This window comes from Mustela nivalis (assembly GCF_964662115.1).
Source record: "Mustela nivalis genome assembly, chromosome: 10".
NCBI classification, from domain to species: Eukaryota; Metazoa; Chordata; class Mammalia; order Carnivora; family Mustelidae; genus Mustela; species Mustela nivalis.
The window spans coordinates 217239-235976 of record NC_139029.1 but is presented as its reverse complement, the minus strand read 5'-3'; the positions used below and the strand labels follow the sequence as shown (position 1 = coordinate 235976).

Below are 18738 nucleotides of genomic sequence, written 5' to 3'. Positions count from 1 at the left end.
CCTGCCTGGGCAGGACGCAGCCGCCCAGCCCCTCCGGAGGCCTCCTGGGCCACTTCCCACAGCTGAGGCTCTTTTCTGCGCTTCTGGGACCGTTCTCTTTCCGCCCTTGGAGAGCATGCCTGGCAGGCTTCCTTCTGGAAGCAGAATGCGGGAAAGAAGCTTGGACAGTATGCCCCACAGGGGAGGGGCAAGGTCCACCTAACCTCCCTCTTTTTTTTTTTTTTTTTAAGATTTTTTAATTTATTGGACAGAGACACAGCAAGAGAGGGAACACAAGCAGGAGGAGCGGGAGACAGAGAAGACGGGGAAGCAGGTTTCCCGCCGAGCGGGGCTTGATCCCGTGACTCCAGCCGAAGACTGAGCCACCCAGGCGCCCGTCACCAACCCTCTCGGTCTTCAGCACCTGCCCTCTGCGATTCTCTTTAGTTGAATCATCAGCGTCATTGTTTGCTGTGCTCAGTGCATAGTGGCCCCTGTTAGAACTGCCTCACGCGTGTTTTCACACGTAATTCCTACCCAGGCCAAGGAGCTGGGGAGGAGCCTCCGTCCTGTTCTACCGAAAAGGACGCTGAGAGCCCAGGGTCAGGCTCCGAGGTGCCTGTGTGGATAGAAATGTAAAACAGGGGCGCCTGGGTGGCTCAGTGGGTTAAAGCCTCTGCCTTTAGCTCGAGTCATGATCTCAGGGTCCTGGGATTGAGTCTCACATCAGGCTCTCTGCTCAGCAGGGAGCCTGCTTCCTGCTCTCTCTCTGTCTGCCTCTATGCCTGCTTGTGATCTCTGTCTGTCAAATAAATAAATAAAATCTTAAAACAAACAAACAAACAAACAGTGCGGCTACTTTGGAAAATAATCTGGCCGATTGCTGTGTTAATCATATACACACCCTCTGCCCCATAAATAAGCAGCTTATTTGTCATTGCTAAAGCCTGCCCATGTCCCCCAGCAGGGGACCCTGTGAGCAAGTCCTGGAGTGGACATTGCTCCGCAGCAGGAGGAGGAACTTGTAACAGGGAAAAGGCTTACAACTACGGAGTGAGGGAAGGATACACCAAGGACAGGGCACGTCCCTCTGTGGGACAGCCGTAAGAGCAAGGCTGGAGGGCCTGGGGCCCCGGCGGCCACGAGAGGTGGAGCACGAGGAGGGTCTGGGGGCCTGGCAGGAGCTGGGGCTGTGTGTGTTGGGGTTCGGGAGGGCCGGCGCAGGGGTCTGCTTTTGCCAAAATTCATCCAACTTTACTCTAAAAATGGACGCATTTTATTTTAATTATTTTGAGAGGGAGCGTGTGTGCGCACACATGCTGGGGCGCGGAAGCGGGGAGGGGCAGAGCGGGAATGTCAAGCTGACTCCCCACTGAGCGCAGGGCCCTACGAGGCGCCGCCACTCAGGACCCTGTGACGGCACCCTGAGATGAAACCAAGAGTCCGACGCTCAGTCAACTTGAGCCCCAGGCGCCCCGATAAAATGTATGTTTAAAAAAAGACAGTTAAGGGGCGCCTTGGTGGCTCAGTGGGTTAAAGCCTCTGCCTTCAGCTCAGCTCATGATCCCAGGGTCCTGGGATCGAGCGCCACATCAGGCTCTCTGCTCGGCGGGGAACCTGCTTCCCCCTCTCTCTCTGCCTGCCTCTCTGCCTACTTGTGATCTCTGTCTGTCAAATAAATAAAATCTTTAAAAAAAAAAGACAGTTAAAATAGAACGAGAGTGTATCAAGCTAAACAAAGTAAGTCAGAGAAAAACATGATTTCACACATACATGGAAATTAAGGAAACAGATGAACACTGGGGAAGGGATGGGAAAATGAGGTAAAAACAGAAAGGAAGACAGACTGTGAGAGACTCTGAACTACAGAGAACCAACTGCGGGCCGTCGGAGGTCGGGGACGGGGTAACTGGGCGATGGCGTCCGGGGGGCACTTGTTGGGGTGAGTACGGGGTATTGTATATAAGCGATGAGTCACTAGATTCTACTCCTAAGACATATACTACACTAACCTGAATTAATGTTCACTAACCTGAATTTAAGTGAAAAAAAAAAAGAGAGAGAGTTAAAGGTCATCCATTAAAAAGGCAAGAAACCCCAGAACATTTACGACAAACAAAATGAAGGGGCGTGAGCCCTACCAGATGGAAAAGCATATTCTGATCCAAATGATTACACAGTGTGCGGCAGAGCAGAGCCAGCGACACTCTAGGGACTCCTGTAGGGTTGGGGGTGGGCCCCCCATCATAAATCCCTGGGGTAAGGGGGACCATTTAATCCATGAAGCTGATTCGGGAGCCTGGGCCTTGCACCACAACAAATCCCAAACCGATCAAAATCAGACCTGGAATAAATAAATAAAATTATGACAGCATGGAGGAACCAAAGGAGAACCCCCCTTTTTTTCTTCCTGAAGATTGTATTATTTTTTAAAGATTTTATTTACTTATTTGACAGAGAGATCACAAATAGGCAGAGAGGCAGGCAGAGAGAGAGGGGGAAGCAGGCTGCCCGCTGAGCTGAGTCCCCCATCAGGTGCTCTGCTCAGCGGGGAGCCTGCTTCCTCCTCTCTCTGCCAGGCTCGCTGCCTACTTGTGATCTCTGTCAAATCAATAAATAAAATCTTAAAAAAAAAAAAAAGAAGAAGAAGTTCAGGTGCAGAGAAGGTGCATGGCCAAGAGCAGGTGGGGCGAGCGTGGGGCGAGTGAGCAGGACGAGGTGGCAGGCGGACAGCGGACGCCAGCCTGTGCCCATATGGCCCCGGAGATGCGCTTCAAAAGCCCAGGACATCTCCATCCACAAGGAGCACACAGCAGTTACGTCCAGGCTGGAGAGCCGGTCTGCCCCCACCCAGCAGGGACAGCGGCAGGAGCCGTCACCCGCGGCACCAACTTTCTCCCATGCAGAAGCAAAGGTGACGGGTGAGGTGGGCAGAGCCTTCCCCCACATAGCCTCAGAGCATCACCGAGCAGCAAGGTCCCCACGGCTGCTGTAAACAGTGGCACCCCAGGCCCCGAGGTCACTCTGGCTCTGAGGGACCTGGCATCCAGGTCAGGAGCGGCCACTCCGGAACATGTTCTCTACTGTCCCCTCTGCGCCCACCCCCAGCCCTGCTGGCCACTAGCAGCCACAGTGCCCTGGGTCTGGGGTCTGTGGAGCGTTTGTCACACAAGGTGATGCCCCCCATGGATGCCTGCCAGGGACAGGGGACTGGGAGGTGCTGTGGAGACCATCCCTTCCCCCAGCTCAGGCCACACAGATGCCCAGGTCACTGCACACTCTGGTCTGCTGGTGCCTGAGGACCTTGCAGGGTTACCAGACCATGGTCTGCTCTCGTGGAGGGAGGCCACCTCCCAGAGGGGAACGGGGACTGGCTGTCCACTCGAGGGGAGAGCTTTGCCAAGTTCTGGTGCCTGAGTCAGAATGGGGTCTGGCTCCCACCAAGGTCCTCTCTGACTTGACGTCACGTCCTGCCCTGCCCCACCCAGAGAGGGGCACAATGCGGGGCCCACCCCCTGCCTTGCTGAGATCCCTGTCCCGCCTGGTGCTTTGTGGCTCAACCAGAGGTTACCTCTCAGGCCATGCTTCCCCAGGAGAGAAAGGTGCCCCTGCAGCTGGACAGAGGGAGTGGGACATTGGCCCTTAGAGTCCTGGGGATGGTGTGTGCCACACGCGCAAACTGCTATGCCAGGGAGACCCCATGGGCTGTGGGGGCCATGGACATAGGCAGCCGCCGCCCTCGCAGAGCCTAAACAGCCCATGTCCCTGTGTCTCCATGCTCCCCATCCTGCAGGCCTGATGCCAGCCTCAGGGAGGCCCCTGACTCTCTCCAGGCCCTCGCCAGCGTGACAACCTTGTCTGCAAGCACCCCTGGGGGTGGGGGATGGCCCCTGGAAGTAGTCACCTCAGGCTGGTCTGGCTGTCCCAATGGGCAGAAGCATTTCTTTGGGCAGGGGACCATGAGGGCTGGGCCCCCCACTCTGCACAGGAGCTCAGACGGACACCAGCCCAGGGCAGCCAGGACGTGACCTGGGTGGGTTCACGGGGAGGCTCCCTCCCCAGGTAGGAGTGGCAGCTAAAGGGGTGCTGTGGGTGGCCGCGGTCCACCAAGCTCTGGGACAGGCCTGGGAAGCTCTCGGGCTCCGGCAGCGAGGGGACAGGCAGCACTGGGGGCGCAGAGAGGATGAAAGCCACGAGGCTTCTGGGGACAGCCTTTGTTTTAAAGACTTATTTAGAGGCACATGGGTGGTTCAGTCAGTTAAGTGTCTGCCATTGGCTCAGGTCATGGTCCTGGGGTTCTGGGACCCAGCCCCGCATGGGGCTTCCTGCTCAGCAGCGGAGCCTGCTTCCTCCTCTCTCACTCCCCCTGCGTGTGCTCCCTCTCACTCTCTCTCTCAAATAGTCTTTTTTTTTTTTTTTAAGATTTTATTTATTTATTTGACAGAGAGAAATCACAAGTAGATGGAGAGGCAGGCAGAGAGAGAGAGAGGGAAGCAGGCTCTCCGCTGAGCAGAGAGCCCGATGCGGGACTCGATCCCAGGACTCTGAGATCATGACCTGAGCCGAAGGCAGCGGCTTAACCCTCTGAGCCACCCAGGCGCCCCACAAATAGTCTTTTTTAAAAAGATTTTATTTATTTATTTGACAGACAGAGATCACAAGTAGGCAGAGAGGCAGGCAGAGAGAGGAGGAAGCAGGCTCCCCGCGGAGCAGAGAGCCCAATTCGGGGCTTGATCCCAGGATCCTGAGATCATGACCCGAGCCGAAGGCAGAGGCTTAACCCACTGAGTCACCCAGGTGCCCTCAAATAGTCTTTTAAAAAATTTATTTATCGGAGAGAGAGAGTGTGTGAGCACGAGGAGGGGCAGGCGGAGGGGGAATGAGTCGCAGGCTGACTCCGCACAGAGCCGGGAGCCCAAGGTGGGGTTTGATCCCACCACCCTGAGATCAGGACCCGGAGCCAAAACCAAGAGTCACAACAACACCCAGACGCCCCCCGGGGACACCCTTGAGGTCAGTCTGGTGCCTCTGAGCAGGAGGAGACGACATGTGGATGTTCATGATATGAGGGTCTTAAAAAAAATCTATAAGTGAAAAAGTGAATGGATTTTTTTAAAAGATTTTACTTGAGAGAGAGCAAGTGAGAGCGCGTGTGCATTTGCACTGGTCTCACTGGCCCAGGCCTGGGTGCCCCCCCCAAGCCCCTGGACAGGGGTGGGTGAGCCCCACCCAAACCCCCACAGAGTAGGGATGGAGAAAGGAGGTTCCCAGAGAGAAATGGGGGTCACTATTCCTGGAAGTTAGAAAGACTGCGGGAGGGGCGCCTGAGGGGCTCAGTGGGTTAAAGCCTCTGCCTTCAGCTCAGGTCATGATCTCAGGGTCCTGGGATCGAGCCCCACATCGGGCTCTCTGCTCCGCGGGGAGCCTGCTTCCTCCTCTCTCTCTCTCTGCCTGCCTCTCTGCCTACTTGTGATCTCTGTCAAGTAAATAAAATCTTAAAAAAAGAAAGAAAGAAAGGAAGGAAGGAAGGAAGAAAGAAAGAAAGAAAGAAAGGCAGGCTGCGGGGCAGGGGGACACATCCTGGCCACGCCGCTATGGGAGGACCCTCGGGTCAGCTTCGGCAGGCGGGTTGGGTCTTCTCTCTCTTCCCTCCCTCAGGTCAGCCCGGCGCCACCCCAGCAGTCGGCGGCCACGCCTGCAGAGCCCAGGCTCCAGCCTCGGGTTTCCAGGGGAACTGGCCAGGAAGGTGGCTCCCTCCGGTCAGAAGTAGGGGCCACCTCTTCCAGCCCACCTCCCCCTCGCCTCTGGGGTCGGGAAAGAGGTGCATGGAGGGAAAGCTTCTGGTACACATGTGGACTTGGGACAGTGCCTGGCTCTTCTCTCCGGGGTGGGCCGACAGACCGGCCACGTGGTCTCTGAGCGTGGGAGGCGGTCCACGCTGCGTGGTGTGTCCCAGACCCTCGTCCCTGCAGTCACGCCCACACGCCCTTTCTGGTGGGAGGGAGGCCTGGGGAGGGTGGGCGCGGACTCTCAATCCCTCCTCCCCACCCCTCCCTTTAGTGGAGCAGAGATGACAACAGGCTCAGACACTCCTGTGAAGGCCACGAGCACTTACATTTCCGGGCAGGGGGCTGTCAAAGGGACTCTCAGGACTTGGACCCAGGGTCGGAGATGGACCGTCTCTGCGGCGCCAGAGGCAAGGGCCCCAATCCTTCCATGTTCCCTTCAGGCTGCGGCTGGTGACATGTGGGCTTCAGGCCCACACAGAGGTGAGCGCTGGGACTGGGCCTCAGCAGGACTAGAGAAGGTAGCCCTGCTGGCCACTGGCCGGGGCAGCTGTGGAGGCCGGTGTGGGGTGAAGGGTGGGCCAGTCCCTCCCTGTCTCTGGGGACAGTTTTTTGCTTCGCCTGGCAATAAAGGCTTTCTTCCACAGCCCCGCTGCAGCCCAGCAGAGCTTGCATGGGGACACTGGGCACAGCTCTCTCTTCAGCATCGCCTGCTCTGTGCCCCCAACACGCAGGGGGCCCTGGGCAGAGCAAATGCCCGCATTGGGGGTGGACAGACAGCAGAGTCCCCAGCCCTGGCCAGGAGTTGCCCTGACCAGGAAAAGCTCCGCCCTGGTGAGCCCCAAGCCCCAAACAGGCTCAGGGTATGCACACCAGACCCCCAGGCGAGGCGGCTCTCCAGGTGGCTCTCTACCTCGCCAACTTTGCAAAACCCTGCACAGGCCTCCTGATTCCGCCTGGCTCTCCTCTCTGGAGTGGGCTCACAAAACCGGCCACCCAGCAGTCCTCAGGCCCAGAGATGCCACATAGTGATCTGGCCACTGGAGACTACGGCGCCCCCTGCCCCCACGCCCTGTCACTTGGAACCAGAGCGGCAGCAGTTCCTTCAGGCTTCCACTGGAAACTGAGGGCCAGGGAGCTCGGGGTAGGGGCTAGATCATCATCATTTTTTGCTTCCCTGTGGAAGCTCCTGAGTGCTCCCCCCGCCCCCGCTCCCCAAGCTGGGGCGGGAGTCCAAGCCCAGGGATCTCTGTGCCTGAGGAGAGGGCAGAAGCCAGGCCCAGGATCAGGGAACACCCCTCCCAAATCTTTACTCGGAAGCCTTCTCCACCAGGTGCAGAGGCCTGGAAAGACCCCATTCGGGGTCCCAACTAGCTGAAGGGGCCTCGTGTCTGGGTGAGGGTCCTCCAGGGCATAATGAAGCATGCCGGGCCTGGGTAAAGAGTGGTGGAGGCCTTGACATCTGGTGCCCACCTGATCCAGAATTTTCTGGGATGACCAGGAATTAGTAAGGGCGGGTGGGGGGACTCAACCAGCAGGGCAGCCATAGAGTACATGCTCCCCTTCCCCCGCAGGTGAAAATTGCACCTGGGCGGTGCTACAGGGAAACCAGGGCCGGCAGGACAGCTGCTGGGGACCACTGTCACCTCCCTGCCCAGGGCACAGAATGGCCCCTCCGCCAGAGACAGACCCCTTGCACCTAAGGTGTTTCTGCATCGAGTCCAGTCAGGTCAGGCAGACCACTCGCCCCGGGGCCGGCCGGGGAGGGGGTTGCCCAGAGAGCTGGGTGCTCCGGGCGGGCATGCTACTGAGGGGCTGGGGTCTCGGGCAGGTCCTGAAGACGAGACAAGGCGTGTGTCCCTCCTTCCCTGGTGGGTGCACCACGTGAACTTGTGGGAGACTCTTCCCTTTGTGGAGCCCGGACCCCCTTCGGGGTGTGGGCAGGGCTGGCCCTGGGCCATATCCGTGGACGGAAGAGAGGAGCGAAGGGCTGGTTAGGGCAGAGGCTGCTCTGGGACGCGAAGAGCGACTCAAGTTTCCCCCGCGGGAAGCCTCGTCTCTCCGGCGCCCCCCACCCCCGTGGGCGCCGTCCCTCTCTCAGCCCGCCCAGGCAGGTTTCCGTCCGCGTCCCCTCGTCCGGGCAGACCGACCCTGACTCTGGGTCCCCACCGCGGGCGGGGGCGGGGGGTGTGGCTGCGGTGATCCGGGGCGCTCCAGGCCGCTGTCTCCTGTCCCAATCGGGAGGGACAGCCAAGGCCAGTCGAAGGGCTGCCCTCGGGGGCCACGACCGGGGCCTCGGCCCCCCGGAAAGTCTCTGGAGAGGCCCGGCGGGGGCGAGGAAGGGGCGGGAACCCGCCCCCTCGGCGACAGAGGAAGGGACAGGCCGCGTGGACCGCGCGCGCCCGCGGCACACATTCCCGCCCCCTCCCCTCTGCCAGCCGCGCTCCGGGGGCCGCGGGCCGGAGAGGGTTAAGGGGGGCGGGGCACGGGGCGGCGCCGCCCCCGCCGCCACGCCGGGTCCGAGCGCGCACGGGGCGCGGGGGCGGGTCGGAGCGGGCGGCGGCGGCGGCGGCGGCGGCGGAGGGCGGAGGGCGGAGGGCGGCGGCGCGCCCGGGGAGCGCGGGGAGCGGCGGCGGCGCGGCCCGCGTGACCCTCCGCCGCGCCCGTGAGCCCGCGAGCCCGCGCCCCGCCGCGCCGCCCAGCCGCAGGATGCGCGCCCCGCCGCTGCTGCTGCTGCTGGCCGCCTGCGCGCCGCCGCCCTCCGCCGCCGCCGTCCCGACTCCGCCGGGCTGGGAGCCGGCGGCCGACGCGCCCTGGTGCCCCTACAAGGTGCTGCCCGAGGGCCCCGAGGCGGGCGGCGGGCGCCTGTGCTTCCGCAGCCCCGCGCGCGGCTTCCGCTGCCAGGCGCCCGGCTGCGCGGCGCACGCCTCGGCCGGCCGCTCGCTGCGCGCCAGCGTCCTGCGCAACCGCACGGTGCTGCTGCAGTGGCGCCTGGCGCCGGCCGAGGCGCGCCGCGTGCGCGCCTTCGCGCTCAACTGCTCGTGGCGCGGCGCCTACACGCGCTTCCCGTGCGAGCGCGTGCTGCTGGGCGCGTCCTGCCGCGACTACCTGCTGCCCGACGTGCACGACGGCGTGCGCTACCGCCTGTGCCTGCAGCCGCTGCCGCTGCGCGACGAGCCCGCCGCCGCCGCCGCCGCCGCCCCGGAGCCCGCCGGGCCCGCCGAGTGCGTGGAGTTCGCCGCCGAGCCGGCCGGCATGCGGGAGATCGTGGTGGCCATGACGGCGGTGGGCGGCTCCATCTGCGTCATGCTGGTGGTCATCTGCCTGCTCGTGGCCTACATCACCGAGAACCTCATGCACCCGGCTTTCGGGCGCCCCGGCCTGCGCAGGCAGCCCTGAAGCACCCGGCGGCCGGCCCACCGGCGCTCCGCCCGCCCGAGACTGGCGCCCGCTCCCCACTCGCCGCTCCTGCTCCCTCCTTAGGATGTCCACGCCGGGCCTGCTGGAGACCGGTAGGGCCCCAGCCCGCCAGGGCCTCGGAGTCATGGCACGACCTTCCTAGCCCGGCATCCGCCTCCCACCCTCCAGGTCGGGACTGACCCTTGGGCCCGCGAGGGGGTGCCAGCCTCGACCAGGGCTCTCCCTGCTTTCCAGAGGCCTTTACTGGGGCCGCCGGGACTTACTGCCCCTTCTAGCAAGAGCCATTGGCATCCCTGGGTCATCACGCTGTACCTGCAGCCTGTGCCAAGTTGGAAAAAACAGGCTGTCGTCATTGCTTGGTCACTGTGTGCTGTGCCGACCTGAGGAGGCCCCTTGGAGCCTGTCCTCTCCCCACCTCACCCCAGTGGGCTTAGATTAGCGTCGTGCCTTAGTGTCTTGGGGCCACCGCAGGAGCCAACTACTGGTCCTGTGCTGTCCAGGGGGCCTGTGGCCCTGGCACTGGCTGGCCTGTGTTCGTATCCAGCCAGAGCCCCCTGGGAAACGCCCCTGCAAGCTTTGCGGGGGCCTCAGCTGTGGGTAAGCAGCATCTCGCGCTTTTCCCTCCTTGGGCGTCTGACATGCTGGGAACCAAGAAGGGCCGGGCCTCTGATGGGCGTGTCCAGGGGCAGTGCCCTCTGACCTTGCGGGAGGCTGGCAGTTCTCCAGGGCTGCCTCTCTTTCTTTTGTGGGTGCTGCTTCTGATGAGGACTTTCCGTGGCGAGTGGCGGCAAGTGGCTGGGGGGAGAGGGCTCCTCTCAGACGACAGCATGTGTCCAGAGAGCAGAAGAATTGAGGCCAGCCTGGCCCGGCACAACTTGCCACTACGGCCCGGATCCCAAGCCTCCACCACGGCGTGACGGACAGCACCATCCCACCGCTTACTCGTGCTGGCAGCCAAGAGCCCAGGATCTGGCTGGTGAGCTGGTACCCACCGCACTGAAGGCCGGCCTCGTCCCTTCCTGGGAAGACCCGAGCCAAGGTGGCTTCCTGAGCCGGGCACCTGGCCTCATCAGGAGGGGTAAGGCGCACTCGGCTCTCTGCAAGTCCCCGACTATGACCATCCTGGACCTGGCACTTCTGGAGTCACTGTGGCTAACCCCTGCCCACCCCCACCCCGGCGGCCAGTGGCGACCCTGGGTCCTGGCTGGCGCCCCCACAGTGCCCACTCCCTACCTCTCTGTCTTTGCTCGGCCTGCCCCTGGCATGGCGCTGGTCAGGTGTGAGCCTGTCGTCAATGTCTAAATGTCCATCATTTTAGACCAAAAACGCTGTCTTGTGTGCTTACTGGCAAGAGGGGAAGGAAGAGTGGGGGGGGGCCCTCTTCCCCAGTTGCAAGGCACCTTGTTACAAGCAGGGAACAGGCAGTTCTGTCCATCCTCAGACCTTGAGGAAGCGTCGTTTCTGGGCCTCCTGGGTTGGGTAGGGGGTGTGGGACGGCATTTGCTGCAGTTAGAAATAGCCCAGTCTCATGGGTGACCCAGTTGAGCTGTGACATGCAGTAATTAGGCAGCTGCGGGAGGGTCCCCTCCCCGGCATGGGCTTCCCTTTGTAGTGCTAGGGCTGCGGAGAAGGGGGACCCTGAGTCCCTGTGTGGGGTGGGCACTAGACCATCACCCACTCCCCCAAAAGCTCTCCCCCTCCTTGGATGTCCTTGAGATTCTGGAGCTGGCTGTGACCCTGAGAATCAAAAACAGCTGGGGGTGGGCCAGATCTGAGAAGTGACTCATCCCTCTGGAGGGGGCAGGGTGCAGCAGCGTGTCTAGATCCCTGGGCAGAAGTGGGAGGAGTTCAGCTTCTAGCAGCCTTCTCTCCGGCTTCCTCGGGGCCCTTTGCCTGCTGCAGCCCCTCCCGGCCCGCTGTGCGCTTGGGTGTCTTCCCCAGGGTGGAAGTGGGAGCCGGGGTGTCCGTCCTCCGCTCCTGGCTGCAGCTGGGTTGCAGGACTGGAGCCCCCGTGAGGTTCCGTGAGGCCTGCCTGCCCTTGTCTCTTGCCCTCCCTGGCTCTCCGCCGGCTCTGGGGCCCCTTTGTGGGCTGGGGCTCACATACCAGCGCCTGTCCAGTCAGCTGCTCTGCAGTCTGGTCCGCGCGGACTTGCAGCCTTCTGCTCCATTCAGGGGCTTCTCGAAGGACCCTAGTCCAGCTTTGGGTTTGCAGGGGGGGAGCTGAGGAGTCCTGTCCCAGCATGGTCCAGTCAGGGGGTGGGGGTTGCTGGGCTTGGGAGATGCCCTGGGGCTGGTGCCCAGGCTGAGCACTTCTGCTTTTGAGCTCACACTCATCCTCCGGAGCTGCTCCTCCTGGGGGCCCACCGTCCTCTCGGGTACGGGGGACGCCCCGGCGCTTAGCCCCCCGAGCCCACCCAGTGAGCTGCGCACCTGTCCAGTGGACCTTCTCCGTCTGTACCGCCTTCTGGAGGAGCCTCCGTCTCCTGCCCCCTCGCTCCCTCTTCCTGCCCTCACCGTGCTCTCGGCTCTGACTGTGTGGCTAGGGGCAGACATGCCCCGCTCCGGGAGCCTCTTCGTGGCTTCCCTGGGCCAGGCAGCTGGGCCCAGATGCCTCCTCTGTTGGTTGAGACTCTGCTTTTCTCATTGGTGCCCGAAGATACTTCAACTTGGGATTTTCTTATGTGGAACAGAAGCCACTGCTCTGATCTGAAACACTGAGGGGTTTCTGGGGCTGTTGGCCCGGCTCAGCCTTCGAAGAGCCATGCAGCCTTTGAAAACCTCTGTTTCCTCATATGTAAAATAGCATCAGTAATGGAGCCGGACTCACAGGCTTGTGGCGAAGCTTACCGGAGATCAGGCGGGTAGAGACGAAAACGTCATGGCCCTCGTTACTACTGTCCATGCCTCCTCCGGGCTGAGACCCCCCACCCTGCCCGAGCTACATCCCCAGCCTAACCCCATGCAAAATCTAGACACGCCATGGCCCATCTGCGGAGTGACGGCCTCTGTGTACAACACGGAGCAGGTTCCCAGCTCACGTCCCGACGTGCTCCCACAGCCTGTACTCCTTGCCCTGCCCACAGGAAGGATCTGTGCTTCTATGAGCTCGTGCTGCAGGCCCCATGTGACCAGCTCCTGGGCCCCAGCAGAGACAGGAGGGTGCTGACTGGCCCCCCAGATTCCTCCCCATGGCCTGTGGCGACGGCCTGCTCCCCTGGTCCCCGAGGGTGGGCATGGGTCCTCCCATGCTCGAAGGCCACTTAGGACTCCTGTGGCATCCTAGGAGCCCCTGGTCCCCGCAGGGCGGCCCCTTGGGAAGCCCCCAGCGCTCAGAGGTTGCTCAGCTCGAGTGGGCTGGGGGAGGAGAGCAGGCAGCAGGCTGAGGAGCACGTTGTGGAGCCAGCGTTTCCCAGCTCCGCTCAGGACTGGCGGTCAGGGCTGTTGGGTGTGTGTTCAGGGGCAGCCAGGAGCTTCGGAGGCCCCCGGCCGCGGGGACGGGTGTTCGGCCCGACACTGAGCCTCCCACCTGGGCCACACCTGTGCCGCATCCATTTCTTTCCTAACTGCTGCTGTTTGCTGTTTGGCTTTGATAACGTGGGCGGTTACAATTTTTCTCTGCTTCTGGGCATGGCTTTCTGCCAGGACTCTTATCTGTCGGGATGTTACTATGTTTTTCTCATCGTAAGTCTGCGTGGGGTTCAACTGCTACTCGTTCTTTTGGTCACGTATAAAAGAGATGGATTTCCCCAGGCTCTTAGGTGAGGAGTGGGTGAGCCAAGATAGCTTCCCTGACCTCCCGACTCTGTTAGCACTGTTAAATGATGTGGGGAAAAAAGGCAGAAAAAAAATTATTGAATTTCCTACTACCTACAGCCCGTTGACAAGTCCTCGAAACAGGCAGAGTGACTTTCCTCTAGGTACTCAACGGTCTCAGTGTTGGCACTTCGCTAAGAGCAAAAGACAATCCTAATCCGACCCCCAGGATCCTGGAAGTCTACTTTAACATACAGATATTCCTTTGGAAACTTCCTTCCTCTCTAACCACTGCCCCCCCACAAGATACATGTTGGCAATCATCTCCCAAACATGTGACCCACTGATACACATCTGAAGGGTGTCAGAACTCAGGTTTTACTTATTTTTAAAGATTTTGTTCATTTATTTGACAGGCATAGATCACAAGCAGGCAGAGAGAGAAAGAGAGGAGGAAGTAGGCTCCTTGCTGAGCAGAGAGCCTGATGCAGGACTTGATCCCAGGACCCCAGGATCATGACCTGAACTTAAGGCAGAGGCTTAACCCACTGAGCCACCCAGGCGCCCCAGGACCCGGGTTTTATTAGGCGGTAATAAATGACCTTTCCCAACTACAGCTAGCTCCTCAAGGTCCTGGAAACCGTGCTTCCTAATTCTTTAGAGACTTAGGCTATACTAACCCCCTCCCAACTTGAAAGTATACAATGGGCCACTCCTCATGACCCCAATGCAGCTCTTTCTGCCCACGGGTCCTGTCCCTGTGTTTTAATAAAACCATCTTTTTGCACCAGACGTCTCAAGAATTCCTTATTGGCCATTGGCTTCAAACCATAATGTCTTTCCTACAACATTTTTTTTTTTAAATTTTATTTATTTGACAGAGAGAGATCACATGTAAGCAGACAGGCAGGCAGGCAGAGAGAGAGGAGGAAGCAGGCTCCCTGCTCGGCAGGGAGCCTGACGCGGGACTCGATCCCAGGACCCTGAGACCATGACCCGAGCCGAAGGCAGCGGCTTAACCCACTGAGCCACCCAGGCGCCCTCCCACAACATTTCTTAAAGAGAGTTTATTATTTGTGGACGTCTGGATGGCTCAGTGGGTTAAACCTCTGCCTTTGGTTCAGGTCATGATCCCCGGGGTCCTGGGATCGAGCCCCACATCAGGCTGTCTGCTCAGCCTTCTCCCTCTCGCCTCTCTGCCTACTTGTGATCTCTCTCTCTGTGTCAAAATCTTTAAAGAAATACAGAAAGATTTATTTGAGAGAGAGAGGGGAGAGAGCAGGAGCTGTGGGAAGGGGCAGAGAGAGGGAGGCAGAAGCAAAATCCCTGCTGAGCAGGGAGCCCAGTGCGGGACTCGATCTTAGCTAGGATCTGGAGACCATGACCTGAGCTGAAGGCAGATGCTTAACTGAGCCACCCAGACATCCCTTTTCCCCCGTCATTAAACACATGGCCTCACAGTATCGGGGATCTGCCTCTCCCCTCGACCACTTTGATCTGGACTTCCTTGTCCTTTGCCCCTGGTGTCTCCATCCTGCTGTTTGGATTCCGGCCCCACAAACGCGTTCATACCCTTTCCTCTCTTCCCTGATTCGCAACCACTCTGATGTGCCCTCAGATACGTGTGTGCCTTTTAAAAAATATGTACCCCAAAGTTGGGCTGCAGATTTTTATTTTTACTCAACATCACATCTGAGATTAACCCATGCTGCAGAATGCACTAACATTTCATCCCTTCTCTCCATCACATAGGATTTCCCCTGAATGAACAGCTCATTCCTATTCTTGGTACATTTTTCTATCTCTGAATTTTTCCTTTGGATTTTCAAGAGCTCCACAAATATTCTAAACCAACCCTATCTGATAGGACTTTCTGAGACTACGAACTCTTATCTGTGCTGACTACAGGCTACAAGTCAGCATAGACCAGGAGACCCCAAACAGCAGGACGTTGGCACAGTCTGCTGGACATCCGGAAGTCAGCGGGGTCGGCTCCTTCTGAGGGCTCTGAGGGCAAATCTGCTTCACGCTGCTCTCCAGCTTCTGTTGAAAAGAAATCCTTAAATTTTGGTGACATAAGACTTGTCGTTTTCTCCCACGTTGTAGGCGTCTTTTTGGTCTTAAGCAATCCCTGCACACACTAATAGAAAGGTATTTTCCTGGGGCGCCTGGCTGGCTCAGTTGGTAGAGTGTGCAACCCTTGACCTCAGGGTAACGAGTTCAAGCCCTGTGTTGAGTATAGAGCTTACTTTTAATAAATTATTTAGCGAATTAGAAAAATGTATTTTCCTATTTTTAATTAGATCTATGATTTTACCTTTGATATTGTGCTGAATCTATCTAGAGCTCACGTTGTATATGGTGTGAAGTCGAGATACAGCTTTTTGTATTCATACGCTGAGCCTATTTTCCCAATCCAGTGTGTGGAACAATCCATTCTTTCCAGTATGCGGCGCCCCCGTATTTACTGCGTTCCCACATTTACAGGGGTCTGTTTATGGGCCCGTGCATTCTGTACGTCTGCTTTTTTCCTACAGTTGCACTATATTATCTTTATTATTGTAACTTTTTTTTTTTAAAGATTTTATTTATTTATTTGACAGACAGAGATCACGAGTAGGCAGAGAGGCAGGCAGAGAGAGAGAGAGGAGGAAGCAGGCTCCCTGCTGAGCAGAGCCCGATGCGGGACTCGATCCCAGGACCCTGAGATCATGACCTGAGCCAAAGGCAGTGGCTTAACCCACTGAGCCACCCAGGCGCCCTTATTGTAACTTTTTAAAAAAAGATTTTATTTATTTATTTGTCAGAGATAGAGGGAGAGCGAGCGAGCAAGCACAGGCAGACAGAGTGGCAGGCAGAGGCAGAGGGAGAAGCAGGCTCCCTGCCGAGCAAGGAGCCCGATGTGGGACTCGATCCCAGGACCCTGGGATCATGACCTGAGCCGAAGGCAGCTGCTCAACCCAGGCGCCCCTATTATTATAACTTTAATATCTCAGTATCTGTAGGTGAGTTTCCACATTTTACACTTTTTTTTTTTTTTTTTTTTGGACACAGAGTCAGTGAGAAAGGGAATATAAGCAGGGGAGCAGGCAGAGGGAGAAGTAGGCTTCCCGCGGAGCAGGGAACTGATGTGGGACTCAATCCCAGGACCCTGAGATCATGCATGACCTGAGCCTAAGGCAGACGCCCAACAAATAAGCCACTCAGGCGCCCCCACATTTTATGCTTTTAAAAATGGATTTAAAGACGGGCGTCTAGGTGGCTCAGTCAGTTCAGTGGCTGACTTGGTTTCAGCTCAGGTGGTGAACTTGGGGTCATGTGGTTGAGCCCTGTGGCGGGTTCTGCACTCAGCGTAGGGTTGGCTTGGGATTCTCACTCTGCCTCTGCCCCTTCTCTCTCTCTCGCTCAAATAAAATTTTAAGAAGGGGGGGGAACTTAATGAGACTTCTGGTTCCAGTGAAGATGAAGTAACAGGAACCAGAATTATTTTCCACCTGAAAACTAAAAACACAAAATACGTAAAACAGTTCTGAACACTGAAGTCCTGAGACCCTGGAAGGAACAACAGCGTTGAATTCTAGGACTCCTCCAGCTCTCCATCTGGTTTTCAGGATGTGCAGCAAGGAGGGAGAACTCAGGCAGAGCCCCATGGTCTCCATGCGTTGAGCGGATGGATCTGGGAAGCCAGGAGGCCAAGGTGTCGATTTCACAAGGCAAAATGCTGAAGAACAACAAGGACACGTGGTTGTTTAGAGCTTAGCACTGACTAGCATGTGTGTGAGGGAATCAGGAGGCCAAGAAAAGAACCAGCAAAAAGACTTAGAGGGAAAACTCCTAGAGTTTAAGCAGGGCCAGGAGAAGGCCCTCTAACAACCAGCCAGGCTGCCCACCTGCTCCTTGGGCCGCACAGCACACGCACCAGCTGCCTGGCACTGCTGCACGGCTCACGGATGCCGCCTGTTCTCATCCCCTCTGTTCGTCTTCGTGCACCTTCAGTCTCGCTAACGTCCTCTTCCATAACGGCTCACCTACCGCCATTTCCACCCGGCGGACTCTTCATTCAGCTAATTTGGCACAAATTATAAAATAACAAATTAATGTAGTTTATCAAGCTTAAGAACTTTTGTCCTTCAAAAGACATTGATGGAGGCGCCTGGATGGCTCAGTGGGTTAAAGCCTCTGCCTTCGGCTCAGGTCATGATCCCAGGATTCTGGGATCGAGCCCCGCTTCGGGCTCTCTGCTTGGCAGGGAGCCTGCTTCCACCTCTCTGCCTGCTTATGATCTCTGTCTGTCAAATATGTAAATAAAGTCTTTAAAATAAGAAAAAAAAGACATTGATGAGGGGTACCTGGGTGGCCCAATTAGTTAAGTGTCTGCCTTTGACTCAGGTCATGACCCCAGGATCCTGGGATTGAGCCCTGCAACCGGCTTTCTGCTCAGCCAGAACATTGTGATGTGTGGACCTTTATTCAAGCAGGGAGCCTGGTTCTCCCTCTCCCCCTTGCTCTCTCTCAAATAAATAAATCTTTAAAAAATATAATAAGACATTGGGGTGCCTGGGTGGCTCAGTGGGTTAAGACTCTGCCTTCAGCTCATGTCATGGTCTCGGGGTCCCGGGATTGAGCCCCGCAGAGAGCCTGCTTCCCCCTCTCTCCTTGTCTCTCTGCCTACTTGTGATCTCTCTCCCTGTCAAATAAATAAATAAAATTAAATTAAAGAGAGAGCTTGGTACTTCAATATTTGTTTTTTAAGAATTCATTTATTTATTTGACAGAGTGAGAGATCACAAGTAGGCAGAGGGGTGGGGGGTGCAGGCTCCCCACTGAGCAGAGAACGGGATGTGGGTCTCCATCCCAGGACCGAGATCATGACCTGAGCCGAAGGCAGACACTTAACCCACTGAGCCACCCAGGCGCCCCTGAGAGCTTGGTACTTCAGACCACAAGGCCTCTGAGTTCCGATTAGTATGTTCTGAGCACACTGGGGAAGCCATGGAGGCGTTTTGTTTCTAAAATATGAACAGTTCTAGTATTTGCTGTAGATGTAAAAAACATATATATATTTGAGGGTGCCTGGGGGGGCTCAGTCAGCTAAGTGTTGGCCTTTGGCTCAGGTCATCTTCTCAGGGTCCTGGGATTGGGCCCTGCATCCGTCTCTGGCTCAGCGGAGAGCCTGCTTCCCCCTCTCCTGCCTCTCCACCTGCTCATGCTCCTTCTGTCTCAGATAAATAAAATAAAAATCTTTTAAAAAATACATGTTTCTTGGGGTGCCTGGGGGGCTCAGTGGGTGAAGCCTCTGCCTTCAGCTCAGGTCATGATCTCAGGGTCCTGGGATCGAGCCCCGCATCGGGCTCTCTGCTCGGCGGGGAGCCGGCTTTCCCCTCTCTCTGCCTACTTGTGATCTCTGTCAAATAAAAAAAATACACGTTCCTCATAAAATACTAAGTGAAGGAATTAAAAAAAAAAAAACTTTAGAAACATTCAAAGCACCCTTAATCCCACCAGCCCTAAACACCTGCCACCCCCCGGAACATTTTGGTGTCTTTTCTCTTCCCTGCGCATCCTCAAACAGAGGCAGGCGCGGAGTGTCCTCCTCCCTCCCGACCCACCCTCGCACCCCCTGGCCCGTCCCAGTGAACGCTCGTCGCAGTCCCGCACTGTCCTGCCCCCGCGCGGCACCTACGTCCGGCCGTCCCGCAGGACGCTGACAGCCCAGGCGCGCCCGGCCGGCTCAGTCACAGGAGCAGGGACGCCGGCTCCGGGGGTCGTGAGTGCCAGCCCCACGGTGAGTGTAGAGATT

General features: G+C 57.9%; 1 protein-coding gene and 1 long non-coding RNA gene across 2 annotated transcripts; one reads left to right on the top strand and one right to left on the bottom strand.

Moving 5' to 3' along the window:
* Positions 1–8380: 8380 nt before the first annotated feature.
* Positions 8381–10511, top strand: FNDC10 (fibronectin type III domain containing 10). Its single transcript, XM_082686538.1, has one exon. The coding sequence runs from the start codon at positions 8475–8477 to the stop codon at positions 9162–9164; it is 690 nt and encodes a 229-aa protein (XP_082542664.1). The 5' UTR covers positions 8381–8474; the 3' UTR covers positions 9165–10511.
* A 5223-nt stretch (positions 10512–15734) lies between these two features.
* On the bottom strand, positions 15735–18336 carry LOC309842289. The gene is made up of 3 exons (XR_014299594.1): positions 18194–18336; positions 16829–17002; positions 15735–16659 (listed from the first exon to the last, which is right to left on the bottom strand). It is a non-coding gene; the product is annotated as an uncharacterized lncRNA (long non-coding RNA).
* Between the last annotated feature and the right edge of the window lie 402 nt (positions 18337–18738).

What these genes read in the sequence shown, in the direction of transcription:
- FNDC10 (XM_082686538.1), top strand. Translation starts at nt 8,475, where the DNA reads ATGCGCGCCCCGCCGCTGCTGCTGCTGCTGGCCGCCTGCGCGCCGCCG.